This window comes from Nyctereutes procyonoides, unplaced genomic scaffold, assembly GCF_905146905.1.
Source record: "Nyctereutes procyonoides isolate TBG_1078 unplaced genomic scaffold, NYPRO_anot_genome, whole genome shotgun sequence".
NCBI lineage: Eukaryota > Metazoa > Chordata > Mammalia > Carnivora > Canidae > Nyctereutes > Nyctereutes procyonoides.
This window is the reverse complement of record NW_026575043.1, coordinates 55,175,473-55,194,819: the sequence shown is the minus strand read 5'-3', so window position 1 is coordinate 55,194,819 and position 19,347 is coordinate 55,175,473. Positions and strand designations below refer to the sequence as shown.

Sequence of the window (19,347 nt, the reverse complement as noted above, 5' to 3'; positions counted from 1 at the left end):
CCTTCGGCTGGATCATGATCTCAGGGTCCTGGAATTGAGCCCTGAGTAGCGCTACCTGCTGAGCAGGGAGTCTGCTTCTCTCTCTCTCTCTCTCTCTCATAAACATTTTTTTAAATTACTGAGATATTTCATAACTCTTTTTTCATCCTAAGGATTTTACATCCTTAAAAATCCCATATTTTACACTTACAGCCCATCTGAATTTGGAATAGTCATTCAAGTGCTCAATGACCACATGTGCTAGTGGCTACCATATTGGACACTGTAGCTCTAATAGGCAGACCAATATCATAAGGAGACAGCCACACAGGTAAACAACACTCCCTTACCAATTGATAAGCACCTGTGAGTAGAAAGCAGAATGTACTATAGGCAGGGACAGGGAAGCATTAAAGGAATCTTCTGATACTTGCCCCTCCCCTGCCCAGAGTTCCTTTTTAGAATCAGTTGAATATTCTTTTTTTTTTTTTTAAGATTTTATTTATTTGAGAGAGTGTGAGCTAGAGGGAGTGGGAAGGAGAAAGAATCCAAAGCAGACTCTGAACAGAGTGCAGAGCCAGTCATGGGGCTCAGTCCCATGATATTGAGATCATGACCTCAGCTGAAACCAAGAGTCGGGCACTTAACCCACTGAGCCACCCAGGCACCCCAAGTCAATGGAACACTCTTATGCCTTTTACCAAACACCATCCACCACACGTGCTCAGCATAGGTGACTGTAAAATGAAGCATTCAGACTTTGCTGGCTGATTTTTGATAATTTTCCATCTAGGGATCAGGAGGTGAATTGCTTTCATTTCTCATGGTTTTTCCTGGGCTCCAGATCAGCAACACAGTAGCCCATGACCTGGTACAGCCATAGAAGATGTCATGAGGCAGCACATGGGGTCCAAGCAACTATCTCCACTGACGAGGATGGTTTTTCTATCTAGGAGAAAGGGGATCAGAGCAGGAATTTGAACCCCCAGACCTGGTATGAATCCCACTCTGCCATTTACTTACTGGGTAACATTTGGCAAGTTATTCAGTATCATCAAACCTCAGTTTCCTCACCTGTGTAATGAGAATAATGAAAGCAGCAACCTTCAGTGATTGGTGTATCCGTGGAGAGAGATGACCATGGATGGTAAGATTATCTGGGACATGGTAAATGCTGAATAATAATACATTATTATTATTATTATTATTATTATTATTATTATTGGCCCATCAAGAATGCCCTCCTGAACCCTGAATTAATTGCTCCCTCCTCACATTACTCTAGACACCCTAGTGTTTGCATCACCTCCTCCTATATTATGGTTCATCTTGGACGTAGCTGTGTCTCCCATTCAGCTCTGATTCCCCAGAACAGGAACTGTGTCTTGTCCCTCTCAGCAAGAACAAAAATCTACCCACACTTGGTGATTTTTCCCTTCCCTAGATTCTGGAACATTCTTTCTGTTCACCATTGCCTTTTCCTTCTCCAAGAGACAGTTCCTAATGTTCCACCCACCAAAATGGGTAAGCCTCCCTCCACTTATACTCTCTCAAGGCCCGCTTGCACTTTTTCTTCAAAGCATTTAGCACTTGTAATTGATGAGTTACCTGGAGAATCTGCTTTGATGTTGATCTTCCCACTGGACTGAGAGTCCCACAAGGGCAGGGTTCGAGTCTGCATTATTCATCTAGGAGTTCTCAGCCCACAGAGCACATAGCAGGTGCTCAGGAAACGTTTGTTGAGTGAATGAGAGACTATTATTCATTCTGGGATTTAAAAGACCAGAGACTATTCTCAGAATAATAAGACAGCTTAAGGAACTTTTGTAACTGACCTTTACAAAATCATTTGCTCAACATCCACCATACATTTTCCTCCACCTCTCTTAAATAACGAATTCTCTGTGGACTTTATAAAACCTTCAAGCTGTGCTGTCCAATAGAAATATAATGTGATGCATGGATGAGCTTTTACAGATTGTAGTACCTACATTAAAAAACAAGTAAAAGGAAACAGGTATGAATTTTAATAAAAGATTCTATTTGACCCAGCATATCCAAAATGTTATCACTTCAACATGTAATCGATAACAAAAAATGCTGATGAGCTATTGTATGTTCTTTTTTCTTGTACTAAGGCTTTGAAACCTTATGTGTATTTTGCACTCACAGCACATCTCGATTTGTGCTTGCCACGTTTCACATGCTCAGTAGCCACATGTGATTTGTGGCTGCCGTCTTGGAAGCCGTAGAGAAACTACTGTGGTTTTCAAATTCTTCTTCCCAGTACTATGTGTGAAAGCAGAGCCTTTCTCAGGTGGTCTTCGTAGGACACCAGATAAGCGCAGCTGAGGTTTATCACCCAGCACTGGACAAAACCTGTCCTCATAATAGGCAAGAAGGAAGGGGTCAGTCATACCAAGAGGTGACATATATTGGGGCGTAATGCATCCCATGAGTTTTACAAAGTGCTATATACATGTGTTAAATCATTTGATCCTCTAGCAAGGGTGAGTGTGATGTTTTTATTCCCACTTTACAGAGGGTAAGTAGAGGTACAGGGATTGAAGTGATCTGTCTGCTGAAGGACACCAAGATAGTAAGTTGTGGAGCTGGGATTTGAACCCAAGTGGCCTGGCTCCAGCTTGTGCCTTAGCTGGCCACTTCTACAAATGAACTGTCTCAGAATTGGCCACTGTCATTTCTCCAGGATGGTGTCACAAACAGGACCTAGAGTTGGGGCAAGCCACTTAGATTTGTTTCATTCAACAGATTGTGTTGAACACCTTCTGTGCACCAGACAGTACACTCATAGAGCTCACATCAAGGGAAGGAATTTGATAATAGACGCTCCCCCAAATGGCATCACTGAGATTGGTAAGAAAAGCCTGGTTTTGAAAGAGGGAGATTTACAAGTAGATACTCCCAGTAGATTCATCACTGAAGAAGTTGGCACCAGAGGGAGAGGTATATCTATCTCTGTCAGGGAAGATAAAGATGTTCTAGTCCAAAGTGAGATACCCCGCCCAGAGTGTTCTTGAAGATGTGGCCTGTGGGTACCAGGAGCTCGCTCCAGCCATATGTAGGGGAGGCCCAAGACTATGCCAGAGGGACTGGCTACCAGCAGCCAGCATCAAGGCAGCTGTGAGACCAGAGCTCGGAATTCGTAGCCAGGGGCAGAGAGGGACGACGTGGTGCTGAGCCCTAGAAATGTCTTGCCCAAACTCATGTTATGGAATGTCACTGACAGAATGAAGAAGTCTGTGAGCAAGAGAACAAATGCATGAAGGTAGCTCTTCACCATGGGATTATCCAGCCATTTATGTTTCCATCAGTCATTGATTGAGCTGTTTGACATCTCATAAGAGCTTGAACAATTTCTGTTTAATTTTCAGTGGCAAGAAATCTTCCCCAGATGTATCCCACTTTCCCCCAGAGCATGTGTCCTATTTGGATCTCTAGAATTACACTTTCATAATAACAACACAAATAATAGCTGCTAGCAACCTACTCTGTGTCAGGCGCTGTGCTAAGCATTTACATGCAGCTTCATTCAGCCCCCTTAAGAGGCCCAGGAGGTAGGTTCTGTTTTTCCTCCATTTTCCAGATGAGGAAACTAAGGGTCAGAGAGGGCCAATGATATACCCAAGGCCACTCAACTGGAATATGGTGGAGCCAGGAATTGAACTTGGACTTTCTAACTCCATACTTCTGATCCCATGTTTGCACACATCAAAAATGAGCATATTGCTTTGTAGACTCAGACGCCATGGTTACATATGACTCTCTCTCTCTTGTCTTTGAAGGTGGTGGCCCTTAGTAAGAGAAGTCAGGAGGCCGAGGCAGCTTTCCTGAGTGTTTACAAGCAATTAATTGAAGCACCAGGTAAGATACATTTGGATTCCATAATTGAATAATTAACAACAAGGAACAGCCAGCTGTTAGGTCGTCAAACAGGGGTCTCCCCTCAGTGGGATCTAGGGACAAGCCAAGACCCTTGGGCAAGGCTGGGCCCTCCACAGGTGGGAGTTGTGGAGGGGTGAGAGGGTCCACACCCGGTCTTATGTAACATGTCCCCACACAGTTCCTCTATCCTCCCCCACCACCTTCCAGTGTTAGCCAGAGAGCTTTGGGGGGCTCCAGGCAAGATCTCCCACCTGGACCTTCTTGGGGAGCCAAGTGTCTTGTCTGCCAGAACCCCCATCCCATTGCCACAAAGGACAGATGGTGCCCAGTGCTCTCTGCCAGCTGAGGGTGCTGGAGGAAAGCTTTCAAATGTTTCCCCAACATGGCATAGCTAACCTCAACCCAGAAGAACACATCCTTATGTGACTCTGTTTACATAAAATATGAAGACAGGCAAAAATAATCTGCCGGCACTGTTCACAATGCCCAAAAGGGGAAAACAACCCAAATGTCCATCAGTGGATGGATAAAGAAAATATGGTATAATGGAATATGATGCACTGAACCTGCTACAATACGGATGTGCCTCAAAAACATGATGCGGAGTGAAAGAAGCCAGACACAGAGGTCACATAGTATAAGATTCCACTTATATGGAATGTCCAAACTAGGCAAATGTAAAAAGACATATCAGATTGGTGGTTACCCGGGGCTGGGGCAGGACCGGGGGGGGGGCAGTGACTGCTAATGGGTGCAGGATCTCCTTTTGGGGAGATAAAAATGCTCTGGAACTAGATAGAGGTGGTGGTTGCACAACTTCATGAATGTGTCAGCTCCCCCTGAACTGTTCGCTTTAAAATGCTAAATTATAGGTTCTAAGAATTTCACCTTGACTAAAAAAAAAATTAACCTGTACTGTTAGAAGTCAAGACAGTGGTTTCTCTTGGAGGGGGCAGTAGTTCCCAGGAGGGGCCTCGGGGGGCCGGAGATGCTATTTCTTGATCTTGGTGTGGATTATACAGTTTGAAAACATTCATTCAGCTGTACACCTAAGATATGTAGATTCATTTCTGTAAAAAAGTTTCCCTTTTCCAAAATGGCCCATCCTCTGCCATCTTCTCATTTTTTGAATCAAAAAGAGAAGGAGCCCAGAGAGGTGTAAGTGATTTATTTAAGTGGTAGGGCTGGGAAGGGACCCTCTGTGCAAACTCCCTCCACCTAGGCAGCCTCCCAGTCCTTTCTGGGCCCTTCACACAGCCGCAGGAATCAGTGCTATTGGATGATTGAGGCTGGGGGCTTATGAAGAAGAAAATGAAATCCCAGCTAAGCCAGGCCATGGAGAAGTCAACATCATTTCTACTCCATGTCGAGTGGTTTGTGGAATGTTTGTGTTTGTGGGTGGGCAATTCCCTCATTCCATCTGTCTTGAGCAAACAGAGTGGCTTGAATTGTGTTCTCCCAAAATGTTTGTCCACTGTGCACCTTGGAATATGATCTTCTTTGGAAGCAGAGTCTTTGCAGATGTAATTACTAAAGGATCTCGAGATGAGACCATCCGGATACAGGGTGGACCCTAAATCCAATGACTAGTGTCCTTGTAAGAAGAAGAGAGGACATAGACCCAGGGAAGACCATGTGAAGACAGGCACAGGTTGAAGTGATGTGGCCACAAGCCAAGGAATGCCTGAGGCCACCAGAACTGGAAGAGGCAAGCTCCCCGAGCTCTGTGAACATGTCAGTTTAAAAAGCACTCCCCTGGTATAAAGGTGGTTCTACCCTCTGCGTGTTACAGCCCTGGGAGGACAGGCCCCCCAGTCCCCTTCACTGGCATACCCAGAGGTCAAGTCTGACACCTGAGGTCTCACAGCCAGGAGCACTGGGGGCTCATGTCTCAGCACAGTGAACATATACATCCCGAGCGTCTGCTCTCTGCCACAACTTGGCTGCACAAAGGAGACCTTGTCTATTTCCTGGAGCTCCTGTAACAAGTTACCACAAACTGGGGACTTCAAATAACAGACATTTATTGTCTCAGAGTTCTGGAGGCCAGAAATCTGAAACTGAGGTATCTACAGGGCTGTGCTCCCTCTGAAAACTCGAGGGGAGGGTCCTTCCTTACACCTTCCAGCTTCTTGTGGCTCCAGGTGTTCCTTGCCTTGTGGCCACATCACCCCAATCTTTGCTGTGTCTTTGCATGGCCCTTCCTCCATATGTCTGGGTTCCAAATCTCCAAAGCTTTTTTTCTATTAAAAGGGCACTAGTCATTGAATGTAGGGCCCACCCAGATAATCCAGGATGATCTTCTCTAAAAATCCTTAACTTAATTACATCTGCAAAGATCCTTTTCCCAAATGAGGTCACATTCACAGGCTCCAGGCATTAGGACATATCTGTTTGGGGGCCACCATTCAGCCCACTGAGGAGGGGTATGCAAACTCCATCCTCTTTGCCCTGATCCTGCCCACTGGTTCCTCACTCCCAAGAGGGCAGCACGCTGTGTGCGTCTCCTCAGTGAGGATGTTTTGGCAGTGAGAATGACTGGGGTCAGACAGTACAGCCCTTGGGGCTCTATGCCCACCATGAGAACATGGCCCTGGGCATGAGGCAGAGATGGCCATGTCTGCAGCCCTGGCTGTTGTCACCCTCACTGAGGACCACACCAGGCATGTGGCTGAGAGGTCCCACTCCTGGCAGGTACTTTGCTTATGTCTCTACTCTCATCAGAGGCATCTGGGAAAAAAAAAATTAGTAAAATAAGCCCTCTTATTTACTATCATTTTCCAATCCTTAAGGCCCCACAGGCTCAGCAACAAATGACATTGGAGAGTAACCCATAAGAGACCCCAGAGATGTCTCCTAGGAGTCCCCACACAAGGATCCTCCTCTGGACCCAGTGTACATCCCTTGTAGCACCAGGGGGCAGCACTGAACCTGGCTTGCGTTTCCAGGCGCAGGGTTCTACTCAGGTTGGAATCCTACTTGGACCACTTACTCCCTGGGTGACTGCAGATGAACTAATTTACCTCCTAAGCCTCAGCCTCTTCTTGTATAAATTGGATACTGAGCTACTTTCGTCTTCATGTATGTGTCTGGCTTCCCTAGAAGTGAAATTCTCTAAGCCTGGGACTGAGTCATACTGAATTTGGAAACCCAGAACCTGGTACACAGTAAGCACCTAATAATTGTTGAATGAATTAGAAATAAGACTCAGATGCAGAAGGGGAAGGGTTATTTGAATGAAAAGGTGCTCTTTCAACTGGAGCCCTCTACGTGTCATGTGTTTATTTACTCAGATAGCATTTATTAAGTGCCTGCTGTGTGCCTGGCACTTGCTAGACACTGAGAACCTAGCCGTAAGCCTGCAAACAGCAGACACAAACCCAGCCCTCAGGGAGCTTGCATTACTGTGGCAGAGGTGGCTAGATCATCGCTGGAATAATCACTGCTTGTGGCAAACCTAGGGGAGCTCCAGCAAGCCTAGTGCTTGAGGGTGAGAAGAGGTTCCTGCTCCTGCTAGGGAGAGTCATTCATTCTGGGATTCACTGTGAAACCTTCATCTTTATGGAGACAGGGCCGTTAACTCACTGCCAGGGCCAGCGTTCCAGCCACGGTCTGTGAGAGTTCCCAAGACTGGTGCAGAGCTTTCCAGAAGGTCCTCATGCCCTCCTGCCCCTCTCCCCAAAGGGTCATTCCAAGTCTGGTGCTTACTCCACGCATCTGATTTTCCAGCTCTGCTCCCCAGAAATGGCGAGGCGGGGGAGACGTACGTCCCTAGCTGTCACTGAGTTGGAGAACAAGGAGCCTTAACTGATGAAGACATACCCTTCGAACGGCCCCTTTAGGGGCTCTAATTCATTTTCAAGACATTTAAGAATAACAAAATGTTTTAATGATTTCTTAGGGGAATTAGGAAGACATATTTTTGTTCTCATTAAATTTTATCCTCAGACACAAGAACCAAATGTCAGATGTGTTTTTGGTGCTCAGAGCTTCCCTGCGCACTCTCCCCCCACCCCCACCCCCCGGACACACACGCTCTGCTCCAACCCCCTCCAGGAAAATAACACTCCTGGAAAATTTGCTAGGATGCACACTCTCCTGTTTTTATATTTCTTGACAGGCAAATTATTTGTCGAAATACTTTCCACCCCCCTCCAAAGCCACACAAGTCCTGATTCAACATTTTTGTTTTGAATGACTGCTGCCAACACAAATCTTTGGCAGAGAATGCGATATGGCGTGATTGCTCAGCAAGTATTTTGATAAGTGTGCAGCCTGTATGTCTGTAATTACGAAAGAAAACCGTAAATCTTTTGGATATTGTTCACACAGATGTGGCGTGAAGTGAGAAAAAAAAGCAGTAAAACGTGTTAAAAGCATAATTAATGTCATTGTTGTGGAGGATGATTTGATTTAAACCTTTCTGACTTCTGTATCGGTGGCGGCTGATTTCTTTATCGCGCTCACAGTCACTAGGTACCGACCCAAGCTTCACAAAGCTAACTTGTTAACTGAGTGATTAGTTAAAAGTAAAAGGGGAAAAAAAGAAAGAGAGAGAGAGAGAGAAGAAAAGAAAGAAAGAAAGAGAGAGAGAGAGAGAGAGAGAGAAAGAAAGAAAGAAAGAAAGAAAGAAAGAAAGAAAGAAAGAAAGAAAGAAAGAAAGAAAGAAAGAAAGAAAAAGAAAGGAAAAGAAAAGAAGAAAAGGAAACAAGGAGAGAGCAAGTGAGAGGGCAGGCAGAGGAGCACTGCTGAAGAGATAAGAAGAGAGGTGAGTGCCCCCAAAACGTTTTTTCTGCTTTACTTTGGTTTTTAAAAATCCAGTGCAAGAGATGACAACTCCTGACAGGCATTACTCTCCTTGCTTCTTCTTTCAGGAGGCAAGGCTGGTCAGCTTAGGTGCTCGGCTGCAGAGTCAGACCCAGTGGGGTAGGACTCTCCGTTTGGTGCTTTTGAGCTGTGTGACCTTGGGCAAGGGCTCCAACCTCTCTGAGCTCTGATTTCTATGTCTTTAGCAGAGGTATAAGAATAGATTGTACTCATCATTTGACATGAAGATTCACTAAACTAGGTGCAAAAGCACTTGGCAGGGTCTAATAACCAGCACCCCACCGCAAAGCTGACATCAGAGTATAAGTTACATGGATCACAAGCGTTTGCTGTTGATCTTACAAGGTTCTGCCAGTTATCGAGGACATGGGGTGATGAGCAGTTTAGGCAACAGGGTTATTACTGAGTCTGGAATAGGAAAATACTTTACGGTGTGTTGGGTCTTAATTTTTTTCTCCCCAATTATAAAAGTCACATATGCATGCTGCCAACTTCAGAAAATACAGAAAAGTGAAAAGAAGGAAGGAAAACTCTGCCAGAGAAGCAGTGGGAACACTGTTTTTCTTTCTGATCTTCTCCCTATGTACGTTTTCAAAACGGTGGTTCATTCTGCTTGTGCCATTTTGAATCATCCTTCCTTTTACCCAACATGAGCGTACGTATATCCCTGTGTGATTAAAAATCCTGAGTAACTTTTGGTTCATCGTGTATAATGGTCTCTTGTGTGACTATGCTGTAATTTGCTGGACCCCTTCTCCAACATTGGGCATTTAGGGTGCTCAGGAATAAACAGCTTATTGGTACTGTACTGTAGTTCAGAGGACAAGGAAGAAACCTTGGGAAGGAAAACAGATTGTAGCCATGCATTGGCCCCAAACCTAGGATCAGTGATTAGAAAGAATAAGAATATTTTTTCTCCTTGTTGATTTATTTTGTACTCATTGTTACACTAAATATCTTTTCATATGTTATGAACTACTCATATTCTTTTGTGAATCCCTGGTTCACGTGTCTGTAGCCCATCTTTTCTTATTGATTTATAGACATTGTATTTTAGGAATAACCTTTGTCCTGGTAATCATGTCTCATATCTTCTCCCCTAGTTTGCCTTTTGTTTATAATGTCTCTTGTATATGGTACACAGCAAGCATTCAAAAAATATTTGCAGAAAGTGGGAATTCTTAACAAAACTTGGCTTTTCATGGCTTCTGGATTCATGTCATATTTTTTAAAACCCCTTATTTCTTGAAAGTTATAGGGGCTTTTTAGTACTTTGTAACCCTAGTTTTTAAAAATATGAATCTTTGAACCATCTTAAGTATATGTTGATGGAAGTAGTGAGGGAGGTTAAGCATTTAGCTTTGCGTTTGTCCCAAATGACTAGTTCTACTGCCATCTAGTGGATAAGCCACCTTCACAAATACAGAAAAGAGGATTTTAGTGTGGTGAGAAACTCGGGTTTCTGTTTGCTCTCACTTCCGTCCCTTTCTCCCTGAATATGCCTCTGCTTAGTTGATCCTGTAGGAAACAAGGCCAGATTTTCCCAAATACCTTAACTTTAGAAGGTATTACCCCACCATTGACCCTTGCCACGTCCCCCACCAGAAGTGCTCTCTCACTGCAGCCATTTGTCTCATTTTCACTAATCGTGGTGGCTAAGGGCTGGAGGAAGATTAAATGAAAGCATCTGACACGATGCTGGTACCCAGTAGTTGCTCAATGCACAGCTGTTGCTTTTTAGAAGGAAAGACAGGCATGTTAATGGTGACTTTTCATCAGTTCATTCTGAGCACCTGCTTAGTGCTGAGCCCCATGGGAAGGCAAGCTTGAGCCTTCCTCTGCCCTCAGAGACTCTGCATCCGGCAAGGACAACATGACCCAAAGACAGATGGCCAGAACACCAAGTCTAGACAGCCAGAGGGGGTGCTTCAGAGAAGGCAGCCTTTGTACTTGGTTCTAAAACATAAGCCACCATCCTCGTGGCGCTGTTTGTGGGGGTGCTTCTTGTGTGACAGGCAGCGCACTTGGCCCTTTCCCAGAAATGAGTTCATGATCCCCACAGCCCCCTTGATGGTAGACAAGCTGTCCTTCTGTGCAGCTGAGAAAATATAGGCTCAGAGAGATAAGTCACTTGCCCAAGGTCACACAGCAGAAAGATGGTAAAGCCTGAATCTTGACCCCTGGCCCCTAACCTACATGCAGGCTTAATTTAAAAATTACAAGGAATTGGACAAAACCATGGGAGGTTGGGCTTCCAAAAAGAATGAGAAACATCTGAGGGGCTTTGTTGCCAGTTGAGAGGTTCTAGACTAAGAAGATGAGCCCTTGGCTGAAACGAAATGCAGGTGTGTTACCCAGAAGAGAAACTAGTTAACCCCCACTAGCCAAGAGCTCCTCCTTCTCCCGGCCCAGGGCTCCAAAGCCTGGTACTTTGGTTGAGGGGAAACGGTCACAGAGCTTGAAATTCAGGGAGCAGAGTGAAGCTGGAAGGAACACTAGGAGGACTCCAGGCCAAAAGACCCTCCTACAGAGTAGGGCAAGTCCCCCTTCTGCCATTGTGCCTTCCCATATCATACTTCACTTTGCCGCTTCTCAGTTTCTCCATTTCTAAAATAGGATGATAATCTTACCTAATTATAAATCAATTGGGTGGATTTAGTGAGAATGGAGAACATTTAGCATGGTGCTTGGTATGGAGTAGTATCCCCATGCAATTCATTAGATAAATACTGAGCAACTCCTGTCCTCCGAACGCTCCGCTCACCACCAGGAGCATGAATTTTAGCAAAACACACTGTTACTGGGCAGAGGTGGGTGCAAAAAAACAAAAACAAACAAACAAACAGAAACACACACACTGTCCCTGCCTGCCTGGAACTTTCTGTGAAACTCAGTATATGGGAACTTTATTTTTACTGAAATGGACATGACTTTGAATCCTGGTTCTGGTGCTCCCTGGCTGGGTGACTCTGAGTGACTGGTTCTACCTCTCAGCCTGTTTCCTGTTCTGGAAAAGCACACTTACCTCCTGGTACCTCTGAAAGGAGTGATCGTGGTGAAGGATGGAAAAGTCCTTCTGAGTGTCTAGCACCTAGTAAGTGCTCAGCAAATAGTCGCTGCAGCTATGTTGGTGTTGTTGTAGTGCCACCACCATCCCGTGCCAAGAAGGAAGACCTTCTCCGGCCCCTCTGCCTCTACTGAAGCCAGAATACCCCCAGAGCAGCCGGCCCTGGCAATGGAGAGAAGAGCGGGTGGGCGGACACATGGCTCACGCTGTGTGTAAGGGCCCCACACCCCATCTGCTATCAAAAAGTTAAGATTAAAAGATCAGAGTTAGTCTCGATGATGCTGTCAATAGCCCGAGCCTCCCACCCATGCAGGCGCCCGGAGCCTGGGCCCAGATGGGAGAAGGCTTCTGTCTCAAAGATATTTTGGAGGGGCGCACGCATACTTCTGCATATATGTGTTTCTAAACAGCCTCTCGGACAGCCTTCACGGCTCTAGCTTTCCTAAAAAAGCTCTGAATGCCACTTTCCTTCAGATGGACACAGTGGGAGGAATGAGACAGCTTTTCCTAGCTCCCCGGCTCCCCGCCCCAACCCCATAGATACTTTCTGAAAAAACACCAACAGCATCAGCTAGTGGTGGAAGATGGAATAGGTAATGTTTGACCCGTCTCCTCAGACAGGGCCTTTGTAAAGCCTGGCGCGGTATTAATATATTACATTTCCGTTGGCAGTACTCTCTAAGGGGTAGGTCCAATGTAACCAAAATGAATTAGTCATTTTATTAAGCAGTTTATGCATAAAGAGCAGGTTGATGGCTGTAAGACAAAGGCACTCTGCTTCTTGACACTCTTCCCCTCCCTGCACTCCCGTCAGTACCCGCCACCTCGGATGGTTCGTGTTAGATCTTCTGTGTCTGCCAGCGTACTTGATTCATCCAAAAGATTTGCTGTCGTCAAACATTTCTGATGTGGGATCCCGTTTGGGGGTTTTTCATTCGGGTTGGATCTAAGGCCATTTGATTCCCACTGCCACTGCCCTCCTCTGCATACTGACTGTCAGGAGTGAAGTGAGGAGTCCTGCTCACAGCCCTGGGCAGCTGTGTGTCTTGGCTGAAAGGTCTCCGATGGAAGTGCTGCGCCCCGCAGAACGGCGGGCTCCCCGGCTCCGGACGAGGAGTTGTAGGGATGTTCTGTGTCACTACTCCTGACAGCAGGATAGGAGGCTTGCCAGGCACCAGAGTGGGGACATGGGTCACTTTGGAGAGTGGGGGCTTGGTGGGACCCAGCATTTTCCCCCAAGGGGGGGGGGCACCTGACGTAGGAAACAGCCTCGCTCTACCTGGCACAACACTGAAACTTGGAACACATTGTGTGCCAGGTGTCCTCTTTCTATTTACTTCTAGATAAAGTTTCAGGAAGGAGCTAGAGTATCTTAAACACCTATAGAATACCTGTGAGTCTCCCTTTTTAGCCAAGGGAGAGCCAGCCAGCCTCAAGCTTATAGTTTTTTGGGTAGCAACAGAGTCTAACTAGAACTTAATAACATTAATTTTCACCAAACATGGGACTTGAACTCACAACCCCGAGGTCCAGAGTTGCATGCTTTTCCAACTGAGCCAGCCACGCATCCCCTCTTCGTGTTTATTTTTATGGGGTTTTTTAAAGATTTTATTTATTTATTTGAGAGAGAGCACAAGGAGGGGAGAGGGCAGAGGGAGAGGAAGAAGCAGACTTCCCGCTGAGCAGGGAGCCCCAAGTAAGGCTCGATCCCAGGACCCCAAGATCATGACCTGAGCCAAAAGCAGATATTTAACCAACTGAGCCACCCAGGCGCCCCCTATTTTTATGATTTAAAGCACCTTCTATTTATGATACAGGATCCCAATTATCTGTTTACAATAATGTAACAAAATATTCCTTTAAAATATTTTTAAGTGAAGTCATGTAAGGACAAATGTCAAGTTGGTAATCTTTTAGGGGCAGGTGGATACAGCAGAAGTTGTGAAGTGAGTATGCCAGGGTCTGGCATTTGGGCTATACTGGGTTCAAACCAGGTCTGCCTTTTTCTAGGTTGGTGACCTTGAACAAATGGCTTTCCTTTGCTAGGCTTCAGTTTTCTCATCTGGAAGATGGGGCTATAACCATCTCTCACATGATTTAATTGTTTTGATGATTAAATGAGATGTGAATATGTGCAGAGTATCATGCATATGTTGGGGTGGGAGTGAAAAATGTAAGTTCCCCGGAGCTTTTGGCTCAGGACACTGGATGAGAGTCTTATCTATCCCATGCCCTAGCTTCCCAGATGTGGGTGCCCACCTGCTCCAGGATTGATGGTAGCTGGAGTTTTGAGAATGAAGACCAAAAACTAGTGTTTAGAGGGCCAGAGCCTGCTCTGAACCCAACTTCCCCCTCAGCAGCAGCACCCAGACCAGCCTATAGGGAAGGGAGGTGAAGCTGGCACCAGAATTGCCCAGACATTGCCAGCCTCTTTCAGCCCCACATTCTCATCTGTAAAATAGGTCGATTGTGAAGATTGAGCCAAGTTGTGTTTTGGGGACAGTAACTGGGGCAGGTGGTGGGCAGCTGGCCACAAGGGTCCACCACTGTTTCTTGATCTGATGGGGGCTGTTCCTCCTGGTGCTACCTATGTCTAGATTCTTCTCTCTCTCCCCCTACTGGCTCCCTCGTCTCCTTCAAGGCTCTGTTCCAATGTCACCTCCTCCAAGAAGCTTTCCTTGACCAGCCTGCCTCCAGGAGCAGCATTCCCCCCCCACACCACACATGCCAGGTCACTCTCTGCCCTGACCCTGTGTTCTTCTTCTTCCCTACCCCCTTACTGCCCTTGTTATTTGTCCTTTATCCATCTCTCCTCTCTAGAGTGTCAACCCCAGGAAGGCAGAAATTCCTTTTCACTGCTCTACCTCTGAGGCCTCTACCTTCATCTCCCTGGCACGCAGCAGATGCTCAGAAAATATTTGGCAGCTGAAGTAATGGTGTCTGGCACATAGTAGGTGCTCAGTAAAAAGGTACTGATGAATAAATGACAGTATGAGGGTCTGTATTTGCTTCCTATTGTTGCTGTAAGAAATGATCAGACTTAGAAGCTTAACACGATCCATGTTTACTGAGCACCTACTATGTGAAAGGCCAGAGCAGGGCCCCACAGGGAAAGGGAAGCCTAAAGAACTACACAAGATGCCCCCCATCCCTGTGACTGTCAGGTTCTCTGCAAAACCTCTTCCAAACATTTTAAAGATCTGTTGTCACTTCTCTCTCTTTCAATTTGTATTTGTAAGAGCAGCCAGTGACATTTAGCTGATGGATCAAATAATGCTGTTGGACAAAGTAAGCAGGAAACACTTGGATTTGCCAGCCACCACAGCCGAACATTTTACCTACGTGTGATTTGGCAAATCTTCCAGTGGTCTGGATGCTAGTAATGTTGTTCCTCCCTAACTCAGCCCCTGGCAATGTAGCTCAGGGCTCCGTGGATTTCTCCCAAATAGGGGAAGTGAGAAGAAATGAGTTTCCCACATACTGTAAAATCTAAGAATTCCCACACTGCACCAACGGGGAGGAAATAAAGGGTTGAAAATGCCTGGGGAAGTAAGAGACCATCATTGCTGTGTACTTTTCAGAGCAGGGACCCTACTCAACACATGGCCTGATGCCTCAGTAGTTGCAGAGGAAAAAAATGCAGGAGAGTGAGAGCCCAGGACCTGTGCTTTCTCTTACACAACAGGCCTGTTGCCTGGATGCCAGGTGAGATGGGTGCAGCAGGAGGGAAGTAAATTAGACTTGAGTGAGGACTTTGTTCCTGTGGGACTTGGAGTCTTGGCAGCTCCTCAGCCCTGCCTCTCACAGTTGGTATCCGCACAGTTATCACATGGTATGGTTTGAATTGTGTGCCCCAAAAAGATATATGGAGTTCCTAATCTCTGGTACCCATGAATGTCCTAACCTCTGGTATCCTTATTTAGAAAGAGGGTCTTGTCTTTTAAAAAAAAAATATTTTATTTATTCATTCAGAGAGAGAGAGAGGCAGAGACACAGGCAGAGGGAGAAACAGGCTAGCCCGATGTGGGACTTGATCCTGAGACTCCAGGGCCACGCCCTGGGCCAAAGGCAGGCACCAAACCACTTAGCCATCCAGGGATCCCCCTAGAAAGAGGTACAGATTTAATCAGGATAAGAAGTCATCGAGTGGGCCCTAATTCATTATGCTGGTGTCCTTAGAAGAGGAGAGAGACACACAGAGAAGTCCATATGATAATAAAGCCAAAGCCAAGAAACTACAGGCCAAGGAACACCAAGGATTGCCAGCAACACCAGAAGCTAGGAGGAAGGCGTGGAGCGAATGGGGGAAAGCACAGCTCTGTCAATAGAGCTGTGGACTCGTGTCCTCTAGAATATGGTGTATTAGTTTTCTGAGGCTGCCATATCAAATTACCGTAAACTAGGTAGTTTGAAACCATAGAAATTTATTTTCTCAGTTTCTCAGTTCAGGCCGGAAGTCCAAAATCGAAGTGTTGGCAGGGTCGGTTCCTTCTGGAAACTCCAAGGGAGAACTGTTCCAGTACTTTCTCCCACCTCTGGGGGTGGCCAGCCATCCTTTGTGGCAGATGCATCACTTGAATCCACCTCCATCTTTGCAGGGACCTCTCTGTGTGTCTCTCTGTGCCATCTCCTTTTCTCGTAAGGACACTAGTCATTGGATTAGCCAACCCCAATCCGGTTTACCTCATCTTAACTTGATCTTCTGCAAAGACCCTGTATCTAAATATGATCAAGTTCCAAAGTTCTGGATGGACTGAATTTGGGGGAACACTATTCACCTTAGGACACCAAGCCCCATCAGTTCTTCGGGTCTACCTCTGCAATCTGAGCACTGTCTCCGCTTCTGCTACCTCCCTGACCCCCCAGCGCTTGCTTGGACAGCCCCAGTAGCCTCCCTTCTGGCTCCCTCTACAGCTCATTTTTCACACAACAACCTGAAGAGCCTTTGCAAAAGGCAAAATAGAACAAGGCAGTTCCCACTGCCCTTAGGACAAATCCCGTATCATCTGTATCACCTGATTGGGATGTCAGTTCCACCCAGACAAGGCGCCACCGTGGCCCCCCACAGGTGTTCAACAAACGTACTGAGTGAAGCCTGTACATGGATTTGTAGGCCCCCTGTGAGCTCTGCCCACTCCAGACTCCTCACTAGAAAGTGCCAGCACCACACCATGGGTTTCACATCCACAGATTCTGGATCCTAGTAGCAGCTCCAAGGGGAGACACTATGGCTGTCCCCATTTTACAGATGGGAAAACTGAGTCCAAGAGGAGAAAGAGGAGTCATGTGTTGGTTTTGGTCCTATGGAAGCAGACAGATGCCAAGATGGTATTAGACAAGCAAGAGGTTTTTTGGGAGAAATGCCCATGAAGGATGAAGGAGAGGGAGAGGAAGAGGCAGGGAGAGCCTTTAGATGACAATGCTGGTCCGAGCCTAGAGGTGAGGGGAGGAAGAATCTTTGGTGGGAGGACCCTCAGACTTCAGTGCAGCTCTGAGAAAGTCCCTGCGAGGGTGACATACCCGAGCAAAGTGTCCCAGGCTGCTCAGACTGTTCTAACAACACCACAGACCAGGTGGCCTACACATCAGAAATTTCTTTCTCATAGTGGTGGAGGTTGAAGTCCAAGACCAAGGTGCCAGCAGGGCTGGTTTCTGATGAGAACTCCACCCGGCTTGCAGATGGCTGCCTGTGCTGTCTTCATGTGGCCTTTCCTCTGTGCACGTGCAGGGAGAGAGCGAGCTGTGTTGTCTTCCTCCTCATAGAAGGACACCGGTCCTATGGGATTAGAACCTTAACCTGTGTCCTCACTTCACCTTAATTACCTCTTCAGAGGCCCTGTTTCCAAACACAACCACATCAGGGGCTTCGGGCTTTCACACATGCATTTGGAGAGACACAGTTCAGCCCATGATACGGGGGTTGCTTTGTCCCGCATCATCAGGAATGGCCCAGCTCTACAACCTCTACCATGCTAAGTTGGGCTAGGAGCAGCCCCAGGCAAGCATGGCCTCTGAGCTGACACTACCCTACATGGGAAGCACGTGGTGTGCCACTGGCTTCTTGCAGGAGGTTTCCATGGCTGCCACAAGTCATAGCCATAAGGGCGACACTCACTCAGAGTCTGCTGGGTGCCAGGAACCGTTATGAGGCTCAGCATGCCCATGGACTCCCTGTACCACCCATGTAGTATGTCCCATTGTGCCCATTTTACTGATGGAGAAACAGGGACACACAGAGCTTGAGCAACTTTCTCTGTAGATGTCACAGCAGGGAATTGACCCTCCCAGCCCAGCCTCCTCTCCCTTTGTCTGAGGGTGGTTTAGGAATTCACAACATTCACACCTCTTGTGTCAAGCTAACCTGTGAAGGTGTTTAATATAATTTTTCTGCCAAGCATCCCAGCTCTAAGGGATAGGCCCAGGGCCAAAAACACTCACTTTGGCAGGACTCCAGCCCTATCTTACTGACATCCAGTGTTGATATACATGTAATAGGAATTTGGACCAAGAGCCCAGAGAGGTCTAGTGCTTTGTCTAAAGCCGCACAGCAAGCCAACAGCAAGGCCAAGAACAGAACCGTCAGTCTCATGCTTCTGGCCTAATAGTAAAAAATTCCCATGCCCTGCCTCTAGGCAGCTTGGCTTCCTGCAAAGAATCACCTGGCACCCTATGTTCGAATCCCACCTCTGCCACTTTTGAGTAGATGACCTTCGGCACATGACATCTCTTCTCTGGGCCTTCATTTTCTTGTCTGGAAGATGGAGAATAGCAACATTGACCTTCCTGGGCCTCACCTTGGGTAAATGACTTCATTCTTCCCCTTATGCCTCAGTTTCCCCACCTATAAAATAGGAACACAACAGTACCTACCTCATACTGCTGTGGTGAAGATGGTAGGAATCCTAACTCAGGTAAAGTGCTTTAGTTGTTAGATTTTGTCACAGCCTGACTTTGGCCAAGTTACCTGAATACCTGCCGCTTTCCCCCTCAAATCAGGGAACCAGGAAGGAAATATGGGAAGAAGTTGTCTCGCCAACTTATTAATAGACTTCAGGGAAGTCACACGACCCCACTTTTCCCCCTATGTGCCCTAAGGTAGGGAGTGCTGGACCCTCTAAGCCCCTCTCCAAGAGGACGTTCCAGGCTGGAATATTTGGGTCCCCGAGTTCAAGGCAGGATTATTGGATTCTGGATCTCCTGGGGACTGATGAGAATATATGAGACCATATCTGGTCCCAAGACAGCACAGATCATCACCAAGCAGACAGCTGGACTCCAGGTCACCACAAGACCAGGTATGCTGCCTCCCCTCAGGTGATGGCAGCCTTATCACACTTCCCAATCCCAGCTATGCACCCAGCACCGTGCAAATCTCTATCTACCTTCTTTCATCCAGGTATCACAACCACACTCTACACACTCGGCCCTATTTTCCAATAAGCTTCCCAATAATAATTCCTGGGAATTAGAAACAATTGTACTTCTCCCACTGTATTAGCAGGAAAACGAGGCTCATGGCTCCTTAGCATTTGGATCCAGACCTGGGCTTCAGCTTCTGTGAGCTTAAC

At 46.6% G+C, this 19,347-nt stretch overlaps 1 protein-coding gene across 1 annotated transcript in view; it reads left to right on the top strand.

Annotated features, from left to right (window-relative positions):
* Positions 1-19,347, top strand: part of CUX2 (cut like homeobox 2) — a 231,915-nt gene that overhangs the window by 166,823 nt on the left and 45,745 nt on the right. Inside the window, exon 5 of the mRNA XM_055323281.1 lies at positions 3,786-3,864. Coding sequence (XP_055179256.1) covers positions 3,786-3,864 — 79 coding nt within the window. The remainder of the gene's footprint in view (positions 1-3,785; positions 3,865-19,347) is intronic.